This window comes from Crocodylus porosus, unplaced genomic scaffold (assembly GCF_001723895.1).
Source record: "Crocodylus porosus isolate Cpor-Errol unplaced genomic scaffold, CroPor_comp1, whole genome shotgun sequence".
In the NCBI taxonomy this organism is placed as follows: domain Eukaryota; kingdom Metazoa; phylum Chordata; order Crocodylia; family Crocodylidae; genus Crocodylus; species Crocodylus porosus.
This window is the reverse complement of record NW_017728912.1, coordinates 17,470,338-17,489,798: the sequence shown is the minus strand read 5'-3', so window position 1 is coordinate 17,489,798 and position 19,461 is coordinate 17,470,338. Positions and strand designations below refer to the sequence as shown.

General features: G+C 38.0%; 1 protein-coding gene across 2 annotated transcripts in view; it reads left to right on the top strand.

The window, feature by feature from the left end:
- The window catches only part of LARP7 (La ribonucleoprotein domain family member 7), a 33,075-nt gene extending 17,727 nt beyond the window's left edge, over nucleotides 1-15,348 (top strand). For both annotated transcript variants that reach the window (XM_019534092.1, XM_019534091.1), the window contains 5 exons: nucleotides 1,823-1,974; nucleotides 3,164-3,282; nucleotides 6,848-7,007; nucleotides 7,588-7,679; nucleotides 14,908-15,348. In XM_019534092.1, coding sequence (XP_019389637.1) covers nucleotides 1,823-1,974; nucleotides 3,164-3,282; nucleotides 6,848-7,007; nucleotides 7,588-7,679; nucleotides 14,908-14,988 — 604 coding nt within the window. In that variant the 3' untranslated portion in view covers nucleotides 14,989-15,348. The remainder of the gene's footprint in view (nucleotides 1-1,822; nucleotides 1,975-3,163; nucleotides 3,283-6,847; nucleotides 7,008-7,587; nucleotides 7,680-14,907) is intronic.
- Nucleotides 15,349-19,461: the final 4,113 nt, after the last annotated feature.

The following is a 19,461-nucleotide window of genomic DNA, read 5'->3' as shown; positions in this document are numbered from 1 at the left end:
CTGTTACCATTTGAAAAGTTCAAATCTTGAAAAGTTCAAAAGCTGATGTTTTCTGGAATTTGGACCATTTTCTTACATTTTTTTTCACATTTTCCTTGGTCTGAGCGCTGGAGGTCTTGGATATTAGGAACTACCACCACCACTGAAACATGGAAGCACTTACTTTTTTTAGGCAGCAGGTACCTCCATGTTAAAGCAAAGGAGGCCGTTTAAAACACCAGTACCATATTGAAAATAATTTTTCAATAAACAGAAGAGCAAATCACCCTGTAAAAATAAGGAATTTAGCTAATAGAACTTTGTTACATGGTGAACATTTTATAGGCTAAGGCTTCTTTTTCCTCTTACACTATTTGTTTAAATCCTGTGACAAAAAGATGGAGGCAATGTTCATGTCATGTTTTTCCATATCGATATTCTAGGACTGAGAACAGGATTCACCTCTACTAAAACATGGAAGCACTTACTTCTTTTAAGTCACAGAAAGCACCTCCATGTTAAAGTAGAAGGGAAACCATACTTCATTTAAATCACACTGTCAGTTGTCCATTTGGTTAGCACACCATGTCCTCCTGTATCAAGAGAAGGGAAAAAAAATGTAGTTCTTTTCATTATTGCATGGAAAGACATTTTTCAGAACAGTAAGTATTGTGATCTTTTTTTAAATATATTTCTTTATAAATAGTTGCTTATTATATATACATATATATATATATATATATATACACACAAACACACACACTGTCTAGCATACCATTCTTTCCAAACCTTAACCCATTAAATGATCACACCCACAGACCCGATCACTTGCCTGTCTCTTTCCCATGGGCTTCTCTTCCTTTGCTTCTCTTCCTCTACTGGCTTCTCAGGCTTCTATTTATACCATACCTTACTATGGTGTGGTGTTGCCTTTTTATCTTAAAAGAATCATTACATGGCTCTTTTGTTATTTTAATGTCTTTGCTCTCTGAGAGAGTATGATCCTGGCTGAGTCTGGATGCTTTTTTGAAGTATATAGTTGTCAATGTTAACAGCTAAAACCATTACCACAAGATATCCTCCTCTGTAAAAAAAATCCCCTATCAGCTTGTTTGATAGCACAGATTAGGGTAACAATGAGTCGTTCTCACAGTGGCACTATAGGCATTGTATTTCTGTAGAGCAAAGCTCTAGCTGTTTGCAGAAACATCTCCATGTTAAATGTATGTAAATATATAAATTGCTTCCATGTGGTGTTATTTTTTAACTTTAATGCATTTGAATGGCAAGGAATGTTCTTATCTCCATAGGTTTTTGGTGAGTTAAACAATTGTTGGTTTTCAATCAGTGATTCTCCTGGAGAAGAAATGACTAATTCTTAATAAAGTAACACTAGACAGGGTTCAGTGAACTAATTCAGTAAACTAATCAACTCTGATTTAGTGTGTATGGTCTGTAACTAGTTCAAATTGTGAATATTTCTTATTTACCAAAGCATTCTAAATACTTTCTGAAATAAGAATATTTAGTTCAACAGTCATTCTTAATTATTCACAAGGTGTTCTAGTAGAGCTTACTTGAGACATTTAGGTAGAAAAGAATGCATAGAACAAAAATAAGTTTAGACAAATACCCATAAAACCTCAGGCAGCCAAGTAGAGAGCCCTTTAAAGAACAAGCAAGGAAGATCGCTAGCTGAATTAAATTCTCACTGCTTCACATTCCTCCTATAAACTTTGGTTTATGTCTGTTTAGATACCATCCTGTCTTATATTGTTCCTAGATTGTTTTATACATAAAGTTATATATTGGTATATTTTAATTCCTATATCCTCTTACATAGGAGTGAATGGCTGGAGCTGAAGCAAGAATATTTGGCCCTTCAAAAAGCCAGTATGGCCTCTTTAAAGAAAACAATGTCCCAAATCAAACCTGAGACTGCTGAAGAGATGGAGACAGAAAGCTGTGCCCAAAAACAGCTTCACACAAAAAAGGGTGAATGCATTTGGTTATTAGGCAGCTCTTTACGTGTCACATTATAGAATTTTAAACTAAGTTCTTAGAGTTTGACGTTTTTAATAGAATTGTGAAATAATTATATATTTAACAGATCTGTAATCTTGGTCACTTATCTGACCACAAAAGGCAGGTTAAAAAAGGAGTGCTAACACCTTGCTATTCTAGATGCTGTGTTTTATAAAAAGAAACTGAACTAAAGTAAAATTTAACTAGTTTATAGGTTTTTAATTTTTGCCTAATGAATAAACAACTGAGGTTAAGAATTAGCCAAGATCTCTTCCTGAATCCTCAAATTCATTTTCTGTAGTTTAGTTCTAACTATATCATGGTAAGTCAATAAGTAAACCAACAAATGCATTGCAGTAATCTTCATGTAGGCTCTGCTTGTATATGCACACTAGCAAGAACATATATCTTGACAATATAATGTTAACTTGCTTTTCTTCATTGTTGTATGTCAAGAATTTAATAAAATAAATTAGGATATGCTTCACCCTAACAGTAATATCCGTTGAAACATTTTTTCTGGTAATAATTCAGAATAACTGTTCTGGAAACATAAAATCTGTTTCATGGCTCTTTGGGCTCAATCTAGAGGTTTTGGTGCAGCTGATGGGGTAAGAATTTAAATGTTCTACCCACACTTGTGTTTGAGCTTGTAAAGGACTTATGTAAAACCCTTTATTTTGTATTCATTCATTGTGCCATTACTTGATGAAATGGGTTTTCTTTCTGAGGCAAGGATTTTTGTTGGTAATATCTTTTAGTGGACCAGCTGCATAATTGGAAGGGACATAGACAAAGTATAAGGTATGAAGTACCCTTTCTCAAGGTTTTTCATCCTCCCACCAGTAGAGTCCAGTGTTTTTTAAGAAGTGTATATCCATACAAGCAAAAAAGACTTTTTTCCAACTATTTGAGTTGGTCTAATAAAAGATATCAGACTTACCAAACAACCTTGTCTACCTATGTCCTTAGACCAACACAGCTACAATCTATACCCCTGTGTCCGTACCAGCAACGTTTGGTATCTCTTGTTTCATCCACTGCTAGTATCATCATGAGATTTATTATATTGCTTGTATAATTTTGGGTTTTTTTCTCATATTTGTCAAATTGATAAATGAGAGATTTCATTATGCTCTTTTCCTCTTCAAATTAACAGCCACCAGTGAAGGGTCTGGCCCCCCTGCAAAGGCTAGTACAATGGGACCACAGTTTGTGAGTGGAGTAATTGTGAAGATCATTAGCACTGAGCCCCTGCCAGGCAGGAAACACATCAAGGTAATGCCTTTGTGACCTCAGGGGAGCTCTTATCCTTTCCTGCCCTGAAAATGTTTGAATACAGGAATCCCATTTAAACAAGTCAAACTGATTTTTTTTTGTTTGTCAGTTAGCTGTATACAAATTTCTGAATAGTAACCATTAATGGCAGCTTTCATGAAAGCAGAACCAGGTAGAGGGAAACTATTTGACAACAAAAAGTCATTAAGTCTTTTGGTATACGAAAGAAGACTTCCAGAGAAGTCAAGTTTACCATGACAATAATGTAAAGGAATGTACTGGGGAGGGACAGGGTGGGAGATAATATTCTCCTCTATCTCCAAAATCTTGTCTACCATCCTTGCAATGTAGGTATGAATAAAAGCCTGTTAAAAGCACTATTTACGGCCCTGGCCTGTTGTTATTTTATGATTAGATTCTTTATAATCTTTATTTAGCTAATCTGTTGCCCAAATAATTCATTTCGGTGATGGAGTTTAATTTAATTGAGTTTATTCCCTAAAAAGGAATTTGGAGCCAGAAAGTGTTCTGAGAAAATCATAAAATATCACAAAATGTGCATCTCAATTGCAGTGATAAACATACCATTTTTGTTCCAAAAGGTTGTGTTCCTTTTAATAAACTAAGCTTGTTTCAACTTTTACTTATCAGCTTTGGATATTTGGTTCTGGTTCCTAAAACTCAATATAATTTTGCTGTGTTATGAGGTGCTAAATGTCAACCTTCTTTTTATCATATATAGCCTGAAACATTTTTTACATTTTTCGTTAAGAAAATAATACATATTTCTGAGACTGTGGAAATGCAGTATCTTGATAGCCACATGCTGCAGATGACCATAGTTTAACTCTGAAGCAACATCCTTTTCAGAAACCCTGGCCCTGATAATATATTGTTTTAGTGCAAAGTGATTCTTATAATGTACATGGGTTTTGTATATTTATATGGCCTTGCTCTGTACTTTTTCATCATATTGAAAGGTTTAATTGCTGGAATTGTTTTCTTTTACTGGAAAACATTATTTTATTGTTTAATTATTAGAGCCATTTAAATAATTTATTTATGGGTTTAGTAACCAAACAACTCAAAAAAATTTGCTTTGTAGGATGTTCAATCACGTTTTGTTTTCTGGGTTTTTTACTTTTTTTTTTTTAATTGGGATGGAATTTTCTTAAAGGAATATTATTTAGAAATTAAAATTAGTAACACTTCAGTTTGAAAAATGTCACTATTTGTATGGACTTTCCAAAATTGTCCTTTTATGCTTTGGATTAAATGAATAATTAAATAGTTTAATTCCTTCTGAAACTGCTTTTCTGACAAATTAACATGAAAGTAATTTATCCAGTTCTAGAGTGTTCTGGAGAAAAAAAACACTATCAATTATTCCAGAAAAAAAGTCTGATTTTGCAAAGATTAATGTAACTGAAGTTTTACAACACAGTGAGCAGTGCAATTGAAATCACTATGGCTACTCGCAAGTGTGTAAAATCAGGCATGTGCATAAATCTTTGTAAGATCAGAGCCCATATCTCTTGCTGAAAACAAAGCAGTGATATAGTTTCAACCAAATCAGCTTTCTCTGGTTAGGTATTTATAAGCAGTATCTGGGCAGAGGAGACATTAATGAGAGAATGTCTGACATCCTCCCCCACCTACTCATCACTGTAATATCTGAGGGGCTGTTCAAAGTTTGTCTGCACTGCACATCTATTGTGCCATGAGTTTGTGTTACAAGTAACACAGTCAAAGGACTAACAAAGTTTAGCCTTTGCATAGACAAAATCAAACTGTCTTAGGCTGAACTGGTATTTTCAGGTATGTAAATCTAATTATCTGTCTGATTTGCATCAAGTGTTAAAAAAAAAAATCTCTGGTCTGGGACCAAGTGTGAAGAATTTCAGGGAAAAAGAAGTACTTGTGAAAATTAGAATGGAGACTAAAATTAGCAAGTCACTTCCAATTTTAACTGTAGAGTTTATGTCTCTGACTCCAGAATAAGCAAGGCTGGCCTGATATTTCATAAAATGTTCAAGCAGAATGCAATAAGATCTTGTGTATTTTAGGGATTTATAGAAAAGCTGGGTATTGCTGGTCAGCTTTCTGTCTTTGTAGTCTTGTATGCATGGTAGATACTGGGCAGATCTGTGCAGAATATCCTTTGCTGGCTTTGTACACCTGTATTAAATGAGAGGTAAAGAATTTGGGGGGGAGGGTGTTATTGCTTAGTGAACCAACTGCATGGTTGGAATAGACTTAAACAAGCTTTCGATTGCAGTGCAATTCTTGTTTGCATTTGGAAGCTTGTAAATCTTTCCCAACCATGCAGTTGGTACAATAAAATCTAGCACCCACAAAAATCCTTGCCTCACATATATTTTCTGGACTATCATGGCTACAACACCACTCTGGCACTACAATATAGGCTAAATGTAATATTATTACTTTCACATTTCAGTTTTTTATACTGAAACTTTCTCTTGTCCTATTCCTGAGAACAGGCACTTTTCAGAGCTCAAATAATACTGTAGTTGATTACTAAAGGTAAATTTTGGTAACCTGCATAATTTTCTATGGAAATATTATGTCAGATTCAACAGTTAGTAAGGAAATAGTTTTGTTTGGACCACACATGATTTTGCCAAATGGAGTGTTGTGGGGTTTTAAGATTCTCCCTGGTATCCTGGGGGGTTAAAAGTAGTGTGTAATTGCTGCATAAAAACATCTTGCTTGTGGTACCTGCTGTGAATGACATTGACTGGGAATGCATGCTTCTGGTTAATTTCCCTCACAGCAGGTATAGCAGGTAGAATTTTTATTAAAAGGGTGTGTGTGACTTTCTTCTTGAGCTGCTGCTGTCAATTTTCAGGCCAAATCAGATCATACAAAAGGGAGTGATCCCCAGTATCTCTAGTAGTGCACTGCACATTCTATTACCCATTGTTCAGTTTTTACATATCATCTACAGTCCTAAACTTACAGAGAATTTTAAAAATGGAAGTGAGTATATTTTACTCAAACTGGGCTTTTGGTTGTAGCCGTGTTGGTCTAAGCACATAGGCAGGTAAGTTTCTTTGAGTTTTTCCAACTACTCATTTGGTCTAATGAAAGATATCACATCTACTCAAAGAACCTTGCCATTTTACTCAAACTGGTATGTGCAGCATGTGTTAGTACATTAAGTTTTTAGGGTTACAATAGCTCCTTGCACAGCGAATCACTAGTGGTCCATTGTGGACTTACTGTTCTGCAACAAATGTAGTCAACAAGGACTAGCAATTGTGAGGCTGGAAGGATTGGGAGATTAATAGATTTAATCTAGGTTGTTCTTGAGGGGCACAACTCTGTAAATAGAATGCATTTTCTTATAAAAATCATTACATATTAGTCATAAACTGAGTGTACCAGATACAGTTTTTAAATATAATTTATGTTTTTACTACTTGCAAGCTGAGCTTTGATAATGTTTCCCATACTACAGCTGTTTGTAGCTTGATTTCTCAAAAAATAAATCCTTTTTATTTTTGATCTGTCTTATTTTTCTACCTTCACTTTTGCACCCTAGGATGTTCTGGCAATGATAGCTAATGTTGCTTATGTGGACATGCTGGAAGGAGACACAGAATGCCATGTTCGTTTTAAAACACCTGAAGATGCACAGGTTGTAATGAAAGCATATAAAGAAGTTCAGATTAAAAACACTTGGAAACTTGAAGTCCTTACTGGTAAGAGGTTTTTTTAATATATATACGTACACACTTACAATATTTGCAAAAAATGTTTACAGAAGACTGGCTCAGAAATTTTTAGGATGGTTCTTTTTTAAAAGTTCTCCAACAAATTCAGTTTGTAGTAGAAAACAATTTGCCAGGCTAATAAACAAGAATAAAGAGAAATGCCTGCAATTGTTTTTTTGTGAAAAAATTGTCTTAATTTGACTATTTTCCAAATTGCATTTTGGACATAAGCAACACATACACTCATTTGTTTGGGAAGCTTATAAAATTTTCAACTAAAGAATATCATAGCTGGGGTGTCTAGCTAACTTGGCCACACAACTCACTGAAGATATATAGGAAGCTTGATTCTGGCCTTATCCAACTTTTAAGGACTGGGCATTATTATTGTCATAATAATAATAAGTTTTATCTTTGTTAAGAACTGAGGAGTCCAGTTTCAGCCACAGAAATTTTGCACACTGTTCACATGTGTTTAAACAGATATATATGGCCATCATCAGTAATAAGTTGAATCTTTTATATAGTGTGATTATATTAATGTATTATCATGAATTTGTGCATCAAGGTGATCACGAACAGAGGTACTGGCAGAAGATCTTAGTGGACAGACAGGCTAAACTTAACCAACCTCGAGAAAAGAAACGGGGCACTGAGAAGGTAACTTTTTTTTTTTTTTTTTGCTTATCATATAGTGTCTGGATGTGTTTATTTCTGAATACCAAAGGTTAGAATGTAGTTCTGTTCATGAACATGGACAGAAGGGAAGATTTTTCCAAACTTTGTCTTAGTAGTTTTTTTACAGTTGCATGCTAGCAGCAAGTATGCTTGGTTGTTCTTGGATGCCATTGTGAAATATAGGGCTTGTCTAAACAGGAACATTCAGAAAAGATAGGACAAACCATGTAAGGGCATGGAGTTACCTATGTATTCAAGTGCTTTAAAACCCTGTATGGAGGAACTCATTCAGAACCAAAATAGTTCACTTTGATTAAATTACCAGCAAACAACCAAAAAAACTTCTTTTGAACGAGGGGATCTAAGTTTAACTTGCTTTAATTTACGTGCCTTAACTTAATGCCTTGAATTTAGTTCCTCTTTACTTTCCTGACCCTCCTTATATCGACCAACCCATAAAAAATGAATTACTTACCCACCTAGATACCAAGGATCTGAAGCAATCCTCCTATTGTCAGCTGCCTTTGGACGTAGCTGGGGAATTCTGATCTCTGGTTCCAAAATGTAAGGCAGATTTCCATTTAATGCAATAATGTGATGCCTGAATAGCATTTCAAGTGTTTTAAAATGTGCTAAACAAGAGCACAATAGCTACCAACTCCTATTTTAGTTAATTTTGTTTGTTTGTTTATACATTTTGGAAATTTTTTCATGTTCCAGGTCAAATTAGCCAAATCCGTTGAATCGTTCAAAAATCATATGTAGCCCTACTACGGACAAGTAGTAGGGTTCAGGTACTTCCAAATTATTTGGCAGGCATCCTACATGCAGGTCCATGCCCGGAGGCTTGTGTTTCAGATACCCCTGAATTTCGCTTGCCCTTGGCCACATGCTCACAGGAGAAAGCTAGGGAGGATTTTAACAAGTTCTCAATGTCCAGCTTTTCTTAAAGCCTCCATTCATTGAGTCATGTAATTGTATAAGAATCTAAACTCAAAGCCCTTATGGTGATGGGTAGAAAGAGTGAAAAAAAATTGAAAGATTGAAAAAAAAAGTCTTTATTTTTTAAATCTTGTGATGAATATTAATGAAAAATGTTCCCTGTTCTAGTTGTTAAAAGGCAAAAGTGGCTTTAAGTTGCCTCTTGAACCCTTTCAGTTCTGTACACCTCTGAATGTCAGAGTGGCCTAGTGTAATTAGGCAAATCTTAAAGGCTGTTTGAGATTATTTGGTGTATGAGCAACTGTGACACCCTAAACACCTCTGAAACATTCAGGGCCCCCAGTCAGAGTTTGTACAGAAGTCCTTAGAAGGCACCTGCTGGCTGTTTCCCTCAGTTTGTGCCCCAACAAAAGTTTCCCTGGTGCATGTAGAATCTTTTTGGACCAGTGGTGCTCAGCCTACCTGGCTTTGTGGTCCAGATCAGTGGTGCTGGGCCAGTTTTGTGGCCTGGATATTGTACATGGATCTGAATGTTGGTCTGAATGTAGGTTAGTCTGGGCACACAGACCCAGCACACTGGCCCATCCAGATCCAGCTCAAAAAGCCATGTCATCTAACCCACAGGGATCCCTTTGGGTTTGGAAATTTGGCAGCAGGGAATCAGCAATTAATGCCCCACTGCCAAATTTTCAGACCCTTGGGGAACATCATAGGCTAGATGCTGCAGCTCCAGGTCAGATCTGGCTGTGGGTCAATGGCTGATTACCTCTGCTTTCAAGCACTTGGCTCCAGTCTCACATCACATCTTATGACTATGATGACCAGGCATGGCAAATTAAACCTTTGCAGTTGCTTTGGAGTTTTTGGTGGTTCTTGGTGATATCTTTTATTGGACCTACTGTATAGTTGAGAACAATGTTATATAAACTTTTTGATAAAAAAGGGCCCTTCCTTCAACTCTAGTTGGTTTGGCATAGACCCTTTTCTTAATACTGTTTTAACTTGTAAAACTTAGGAATCAGCTGGTCATCTTAATTAGTCACAAATAACTTCAGAGTTTAGTGAGGTAGTGAGTTTCGGGTATTTTTTGATGGTCTGTAGTTGAGATTGCAGCCCTAAATAATAATTCTTATTACATTTTCTAGGAACAATGGCAATATACATTAAAAATAATAATTAGTGTTGTAGTTGCCCATGTAAATGAGAGAAAATTTCATATGCCTGCCTGGTAATTTCTTTCCGTGAGTTAAAACCCTGTTCAAACCATATTTTATATATATTATTCCTGGTGGCTAAATGTTCGTTCTTAGCTCCTGCTGAGATAAAGTACTAGTGGAGTCTTTTTAGAGTTAGGTATATGACTTTTCAGAAAAATACAGTATATAGAAAGGATGGGTGTCATCTCCTTAGGAAAAAAACAAGAACACAAATATTTCTGTTGGTTTTTTAAACCATTATGTATTGATGGGAGCATCAAGGCTTAAATTGAACAGATTTCATATCTGCAGAGCCTTGTGTTTTTCTGTTGCCATTTTCCATTGTGTCATTATTTTTGCTTAAATCAGAAGTTTCATATTTTTGCCCAAAGATCATCTTCCATGGACTTCTAGGGGGAAGGGGCTGGATACTCAATACAGTATTTGCTGTGCAAACTGATGTAAAGTAGCTTGTAATGTGTAACCTTTATAGGCTTGCAAACAAACTGTTTCAGTTCTGCCTAACAATAGCAGCAGCAAAGGTGTGAACTCCTACTCCTCGCCCTCTCCCATCACCTTACAACATGAGGAGGTGTTAACTTCAAAGCCTAGTCAGGACTATTTAAATGCTAACAATTTTAAGCAAACCATCAGGAAAGGAATGCTTAACTGAAGTCAAATAACATTTTAACCCTTTCCCTGCATTTTGGCGATGGTCTTCGGTTCAACTGCACTTTGAAAAATATTATTTTTTATTCAGTCATTAATATTCATTTTAATTGTCCAGCATTCATGTCAGAGATCCTTCAGAGTTAGTTATTTTTCTTTCTTTGAAGACAACGGTTTGGTGGGGGGGCAAGAAAATGATTGCAGTAAAATCTTTCATGAATCAAAGATGCACAGTTGAAGACAACAAATTAACAACTCCATAATCAATATCACTTCTAAAGGAATTTTAAATCGTATTTCATTGTGACCTACAAGATGATTAGCTAAATTATTAGATATTTTTCTTTAGAGGTACATAAGTATACGTATTCTACTTCATATTAGAAGGGGGTACATTCAATCTGTGTTTCCAAGCTACATCAATATGGCTTACAGATTGATATTTGTTATTTTAAGTGATGGCTAGCATTCATGTTAGTGTGCTTGCATCAGTGCTGCTCATATTAACACCAGAAACTAGACATTATGACAAAGCAGCAGCTCAGCTTAAAGTTAAGATTGAGATACCCTTGCAGTTAAAGGTCAGCTTTTATAAGTGCTCTGAAATCAACATTTTTATTTGTGTGAGCCTGAAATTCAGTGCACTTCATGACCAGGGATCCAGGTTTTCCATATGCCATGGAAAAATGTGGATTTTTCCCTTTTAAAAGACAAAATCATGGAGCAGTTTAGGCCAGGGATACTCCTGCTCTGCTCTGCACCCCTGCAACAGTTATTTCCTTGCAGGCTGGCAGGGCTGCAACCTGCAAGGGGCTGCTTGGGGCTGGGGGGAGTGGGGCACGGGGCAGAGAGTACTAGGTGCGTGCGTGTGACAGTGGGAGGGGAGGAGGGGGCAGGACACAGGGGTGAGGGGCCACCATGCCATTGCCACCAAGATGAGGCACCCTCTGCCAGCCCAGCAACAGCAGGGGCAAAACTCTTTGCTGCCATGCCTCACCTTGGCAGCCATGGCGATGACGCAGCACCCCTCCTGTGTTGGGTCCCGTCCGCTGGGCCAAAGACACAGCTTCAGCCTGGAGCTGATCCAGCCAGGCTGCAGCCCTGTGCCAACACCCCCCCACTTCCCAACATCCTCCTCCACCCCCTTCACATGCTTGGGGGCTGGGGCCTGAGTGCAGGAGACTGTGGGCTGGGAGCAAGGAACACCAACAGAGCTTGCGGGGATTGTGGCTTGGACCGGCATGAACATGGGCAAGGCACTAGCATATCAGGGCTGCTCAACACCACAAAGCAGTGTGGGGACAGCCACAGCTGGACGCACGTGGGTGGTTGAGTGGTGAATGAAGAGGGCCAAGGGAGCTCTTTTTTTCCAAAGTCAAGCACTAACATTTATAAGTATTTAGAATTTATTTTATTATAATGATTGAGGCACTGGTAGGCTTCCAAATTGCTTGAAAATTGTAAATGTATCAGTAAAACATAGTGTTCAATAGATGAGTTTTATATACATATAAAAACCAGGATCTCTACTCCTGACATGGTAGAAATAGTTGTCCACATTTTCTCGCCCCCCCCCCCCCCCCAGCTTTTCTTAAGACTTTGCCATCATGATGTTTTTCTTTTCTGCAAGCATACAACCAAATTATTGCTCTCATTGGGTTCCAAATGATCTTAGTTGCTCCCATTTGCAGGTTGCGTGGCACCTGCTAACTCTTCAGGTAAGTGATATTAAAAATGGTATAGAGAGAGATGGATCCTTTCTAGAAAGGTCTAAGATTTACTTTAAGAGCATTAGACTTGCTGGAATATGGGGGCTATAGTGGTTCATAATTGAACAGGAGTCAACAACATCATAAGCAAATCCATACATCTTTCTAAGATATATAAATGGAATTGACATGTATATGACAAATGAAATAATCCTGCTATTGTACTCAGCACTGATAAGGCCTCAAGTAGAGAACTGGATGCAGTTTTGGGTACCAAATGTCAATAAAAATAAGAACCACCTATAAAGAGTCCTGAAAGGTCTAAAGAATGGGAGGTCTTGAGAGCATGATTCAAGAGGCAAGATAGAGTGAATTGGGCTAATTTAGTTTAGGGAAGAGAGGACTAAGGCAGACATGATAACATTCAAATTATGTAAAAGGCTGCTGTCAAAAAGATTGCAAACTGATCTCCATCTCCCTTGGAGATAGGATGAGAAGAAATAGATTTATGCTGCAGCAAAGGAGATTTAGTTTAAACATTAGGAATAATTTTCTAAATGTAATAATAGTTAAGTAGTGGAACAGATTCCTGTGGAGAATGTGGTATCTCCATTCTAGTTTATTTAAATAAATGCATATCACACTATGGACACTTTTAAATTAGTTGTGGGGGGGACTCTAAAAGATACTTATTAGTTTCCTTTCTCTCCCATGTTCAGATTGGGGGAAAAAGTATTAAGATTTTTAAGAACAGGTGAAATAAACATTCATCAAGAATGGCTTAACTATAGTTGATCCTGCATTGGGAGATGATCTCTCAAGAACCCTTCCAGCTCTATGAAAATAATCTGAGGATGACATGCTGAGTGTGTCTACATGAGACATTTGCTGTAGAGTAGACTAATTAGTTCCTCAGTAAACTTCTCACATCCACATATGCAAGGCTATTAGGCCACAGGAAATAAATAAACTCTGCAGCAGGGTAGTATTTGTAAATACAAGTACTATCTTACTGCAGTTATTTATACCAGCACACATGCAGACACTGACCCAGGTTTAAATTGCTCCGTCATCCCAGGTAGGGGAAAGTCACACTCCTGCTTGCTGCCTAGCCACATGGCCCAGCCAGCTCTTCTACCACCTGATGCAGCCCCCTGCTGCCTAGGCCTAACCCCCCACCAGCCCAGGGCTGCTCCCCATCTTCTACCCAACCCCAGCGGACACTGCCGGAACCCAGGGCTGATCCCCATACATCCTGCCAGTCTGGGGCTGACACCTGAGCAACTACAGTTGGAGCCTGGAGCTCCCCTTGACTGCTACAGGGGTGCAGAGCAGGGCAGGAGCATCCCTTGCTTAAACTTCTCCTCCCCGGCTCAGTTTTCCTGCTATCCTGGGCACATGTATAGATGCTGCACCCACAAGTAGTTTGCTGCAGAGCAGATTGTTCTGCAGTTTATTCATGCACATTAATTGCACATGTAGATGCACCCAGTATGTTCTGTCACCCTGTTTTGGAGAAGAGTAACTGCCTTATTTACCTGGTACTTTGTTCTTCTTTTAAAGAATATAAGTATTGATTTTGTTCACTCCAGTTTACACCCCCCCCTTAGATAAATTTGCACTGGTGTAATGATAGTAATGTAATCACATTGGTTCAAGCAATATAGCCACATAGTCACCTTTGCATTACAAGGCTGTTTTTCCATTACATTCCTATAAGTCGTACCAGTGCAGTTTTTAAATAGAGACATGCCGTCAGTGGGTTCCTTTGAGGGAGCTGCACCATCATAAGCTATATTTCATATCAGCGCTAATCTGCAGTGGTGTCTCTACCACTATAAATGCTAAAACTCCTGCTTATTTCTAAACCATCAACATGTCACACTGAAGGGGGGAAGAGAAATTATATCAATAATATCACAATTTAACATGCATTATTTTAAATACTTTACAAGCATGAACCGATTCACAGAACCTCAGTAAAATGGGAATTATCCGTGTTTTACCAAGGAGGAAACAAGAACAGAAAGGGGTCAGTGTACAGCTGGTGTTTGAATTCAGGATTCCTAGTCATTCCTCTGAATCACATGGATGGGTTGTCAGTAGGATTGTGTCATCAGTAGTACAATATTGTGTTATTTTCCCAGCCTAGCAGATGGTCCCCATTTTGGATTTCAGCTTTTAGTATGTTCATTAACTGACTCTAACAAATGACATGGTATTCCTGTCTTTCATTCTGATCCTTATGTATTTTAGTTATTACAAGTCTGAATGCTTTATCGCTAAAAAAAAACCCTTCTTTTAAAAAAAAAATTAGTCTTTTAAAAATTATTGGAGTGTTGTGTTTTAAGTCTTTGGGGTTTTTTGAAAATCTGTCTTCCTTCCTGTATGCCTGCACTTTTGTGGGGACAAGAAGATGGAAGAAGACTAATAGGTACAGAGATTGAAGGGAAATTCTATGCTGTTTTGGATGCACTGCTCTGGTGCACTGCTTAAAGAAATGCAGATCAGGGCTGCTGCTGGGTTACAGAAATCATGAGATTGAGAACCTACAAGTTAGTTTAGTTGTTTAAATACTTGTCTTCTCTGTGCTTTTTAGTAAATTAATTAATAGTATGACCATGACTGGGACATAAACCCATTGTTGGAATCAGTTTTCTTAGTTTACTTTAATATTTTTTTTTTTGTTTGCAGTTGATTGCCAAAGCTGAAAGATTGAGACTAGAAAAGGCACAACAGTCAACTCAGCACATCCGCTTCTCTGAAGATGAGTAACCAAGCTGATTGTATTCTGTGAAAGGATTTTTTTTAAGTAGGCACTGGATATTTTATCTTAACCATAAACTGTAATGAAGAACTCAAAAACAATACATTTGTGTCAAAAACAATACATTTGTGTCAACAATACATTTGCGTCATACATTTGCGTCATAATAAGAGTGCAACAACGAAGGTTGTTTTTAATAGGCTGAATGTTTACTGCTCCTGAGCCTGTAGATAAAGCTTTCTGGAAAAAAAATGTATTAAACAAACCTTGCTTTGTTTCACACTTAGATTTATTTCTGACAATTTTTGTATATTACAGTTTTATAAGGTAGGTTACAAAAAAGACCAAATAAAATATTTTAGAAATCCGCTATATTTGTTTGACTTCTTTTATTGTTAAAAAGCTATGAAAGTCTGTATTATTGGTGACATTTAAATGGTTGGCCTCCGCTTCCTCTACATAACAGTGGAAAAGCACATTAAAAGGATTAAACTTCCAGTAAAACACTGATGCATAATTTGTCAGCTCATATAATTAAATTCAAGTCAAAATGTTGAAGTTACACTGTGTTAAGCTGTTACTTTTCAGCTTGCTAATTTTTTCATGGAACTTGTATAAACATATAGCATATAACACATGAATATATATTCTATAATTACACAGTCCATTATATAAGTTTGCATATTCCATGTAACTAACTGCCTTTATATACAAAATTAATCCTATAGCAAGAATTTGGCACCAAGTTTTGTGAGCATATCTCTGAGGAATTCCAATAAAATCTTTTGATTTGTTGTTTCAGAATTCCGAATCCATAAATCATTCTTTTTTTTTGTGACTAAGTTTACAGATTGCATAATGTGCTTTTTCATTGTAGGCTGGCAGTGTAAAAGTTTATGGAGTAATTTTCAGCTGAGTTGTAAAGGGATGACCTACCCAGCCTGTAGGCTTTGAGAGGGGCTACAGGCTGGCCTGGGATGTATGCTGCCAAAAGATGATGTTCAAGGTGCCGTTCGGTAGGGACAGGGTGGGGTTTTTTTATTACCTGTTCTAATTGAATAATATGTTTCTTTTGAGGGGGAGCAGTTTTGAGAACACCCAGAGCCTGCTCACGAAGTGAGGTATGGCTTGGGAGTAGGGGAGGCTGGGGAATGAGAGTAGATAGGGATGGGAGGGAGTATGGGCAGGATGGGGGATTTTGTTTTCTTTTATGAAGTAAGTTGGGAATCAAGGTAGAGTTGGGCAGGAAGATGTGAAAGGTGGATGAATTGCCTTTAGTGGGGCTTGGGGAAGTTTGTTTTATTGTACCCTCTTATTTTAGTAATACTCTGGTTTCTCTTCAAATCGCATACATTTTTTTCCTTTTTTCTATGAATATATATTTTATATATAGTCTTTGTAAGCTACTTTTAGCCCTTTTAGGGAAGGGCAGCCTGTAAATCAAATAAATAATATTTCTGTGGCTTGGGCCATAGATTTTTGTACCAGATAGAGTAATATAAAGAGTTACACTTATAAGGGATCAATCCTGGTCTTAGAAATTCTTTCTCCATTAATGTACATGAAGGTCACACCTTTGTGCATTGTTCTTTCATTGTTTCTGACTGCAGAGGAAACAAGACACTAACGCATTGATTTATAAAGTGTTACTTGCAAGCAGAAGGATAAAGACTTTTTTTAAAAATAGAAGTACATTCCCAAAATATCAGCAAAAACTATTGACAGAAATAAAACCAGTGACATTCATAGCTTTTTTCTGTGCCATAGATTTGATTACATTGGGTAATATAGGTTGGCATTATTTGACAGGTCTCTTCAGACTAGGAAATTACAAGGAACAGTGTGGGTGTTTGGGCTATGCACAGTGTGGTAGTGATATCAGTCTACTTCGACTGCCCTGTAGACATGAGTCTCCCTAGTGGCACTTCATGACGCAAGACCCAAAATGCACAGCTGTCAGTGGCTTCTAGTGTTACACAATCCCAGGAAAGAAAAAACAAATGAGGGCATGAGGGAGAAAATGGTGTACCCACACCAAGCACTTTCGAGATAAATACAAGCTACACAAAGCTACCCTAGCAACCCTGGTGAACCACTGTAAGATACAGGAGGTGGTAAGGGTAAGAGGCACCATATTACCCGTAGACTTACTACCTGGTGATGTCTGCCAGGCTGTGTGGGAGCAAAACTTCCACAGGGACGTGCAGAAGGAGCACAGAGACCTGAACTGGTGGGCAGCCCACTGGGCACTCCCTGTGTGGGCATGGAAAAATAGCGCAGGGCAGAGAGGTCCATCAAACTGCCCAAGACAGACCTGCTGCTGGCAGGCAGAAGCAACTGACCACCTCTTCTGGGACTACCCGTACACTAGAGAGGTGTGGAAGAAAATCCATGCGCTCCTCCTGGTGGTGACAGGTTTCAGAGATCTGACCAGGAAGGCAGTTCTCTACAGGCACCTGACCAGACATCAAGGGACCCTGACAGCTCGCTTCAACCAGTTCATATCCTGCTTCAGGCATGCACTGTGGAAAGCCAGGGACCTGCTCATAAATGCACTCAGACCTCACAGTTGTGGACAGTATTAAAATGACATTAAGTGAAATGTATTGGTACTACAAGAAGATAGAAGAGGATGATGGGAAAGAAATGACAGACCACATCTGGTGAAGAGGGGTCTGGCATTGACTTTTTCAGGGGCAAGCCCTCTGAGGAGGGCAATGGGTGGGGGTACGGGTATGGATACACGGTGCAAACTGTGTAATGGGCTTTTAGTGTGCTTTGATATGCCAAGTGAACCACAAATGCCACTTGGCAGAGTGTTGGAGGTAAAGTTTTATATAATATTTGCGCACACAAAAAAAAAACAACCCCCAGAGTTTATCAGAGGAGGGGTGGTCTTAAACTAGTCAAGAGAGGAAGGCAGCAGAGGAAAGGAGCAATGAAAACGGAAGCTCTGAGTAGGGGAGGCATCACTTATGCAGCAAGCCGCAGGAGCCATTTACACATGCTAACCCATAGGTTCATGCAGCTGTTCTTTGGCACAAGCTTTGGTCCTTTATGCATACAACATAGTATAGCCTGAGAGCTGCCAGCATCTCTGATCCTCATCCCAAGCAGCATGTAGAAATGCCTCTCTGGAGAAAGTAGAGGAATAACAGGAAAATGTAGGGGACTGGAAAAGAGGCAATATTTGGATCAAATAGAGATTGCAAAAAATACATAGGAAAAATGTAAGAGAAAAGGTAAAAAAAAAAAAAAAAAAACTGGGTAGAAAGCAGGCAATATGACAGTTCTAGGATATTTTAAAAGGAGTACCAAGTCATCACAAGCAGGATTCTAGGAGGGGGAAAGGCTAGGCATAATGAGGTTTTTGTTTTGTGTTTAAATCCTGTTTACTGGAAAATGGGTTTTGCCAATATTTGACATTTTCTTATTTTGCAGCTTTCAGTACATTGTAAAGTTCTAGTAGCCTCTTGAGGTGCTTGTTTTTATGCCATCAAAAACAGCAGAACATATATCAACAAGGTATGGGCCACCTGTTAGACTGGCTTGAGTCTTTATAAAAATACACAATAGTTAATATCTTCCTCATCTCTCTATTGTCCTGTGCTAAAATAAAATTCTGTCTGATAAAGACATACTTATCAGAGCTATCACATGTCTGAAATCTTTTTACATCATTTTCATCTTACTTAGGAGTGAACTTTCTAACCTTTATCTGGAACCTTTACCTGAGGCTGTCCTTTGGTTTGTACTAGGGACATTTTACTGTCTATAACTTTAATACTCTTAGCACTTGGAATTTAGATCTAGAGTATATCTCCTAGGTAAAACGCCAAAGTCGGCAATTCCAAATTTTTGTTTTTGTTGTTGCAAGGTAAAAAATACTACCATTCCATTGTTCTGAAATAATGCATCTTGTTTCAGAAAAGAACTGTCGCTATAATGTGTCATGCTGCAAGGGAATCTAATTTTAGGGTGGTTTCACATTTTTTTGCTGATCTTTCACCCTCCTTAGCTTGTTTAGTTTAAAGAGCATAGTTCATGGTTATTCCTGGAACAAAATCTTGAATTTACATTATTTTTACCACTTTAATAATTTTCAGTAGGTTTTGTCATTTCAAACATGTTGGTTCTGAGCATGTTTTTAAGGCCATTTGTGTATCTTACCCAGGTTTCCTATTGGATGCAGAAATCAGACAATATCTTAAAGGGATCTTGGAGTCATTATTGACTCCAAGATGAACATGGGCCGACAATGCGAGGTCACAGTTGGCAGGGCTAACCGGACCTTGTTGTGGATCCACAGGTGCATCTCTAGTAGGGCCAAGGAGGTGATCCTCCCCCTCTACGCAACACTGGTCGGACCGCAGCTGGAGTACTGCGTCCAGTTCTGGGCGCCACACTTCAGGAGGGATGTGGACAACATTGAGAGGGTCCAGAGGAAGGCCACCCCCATAATCCAGGGACAACAGGGCAGA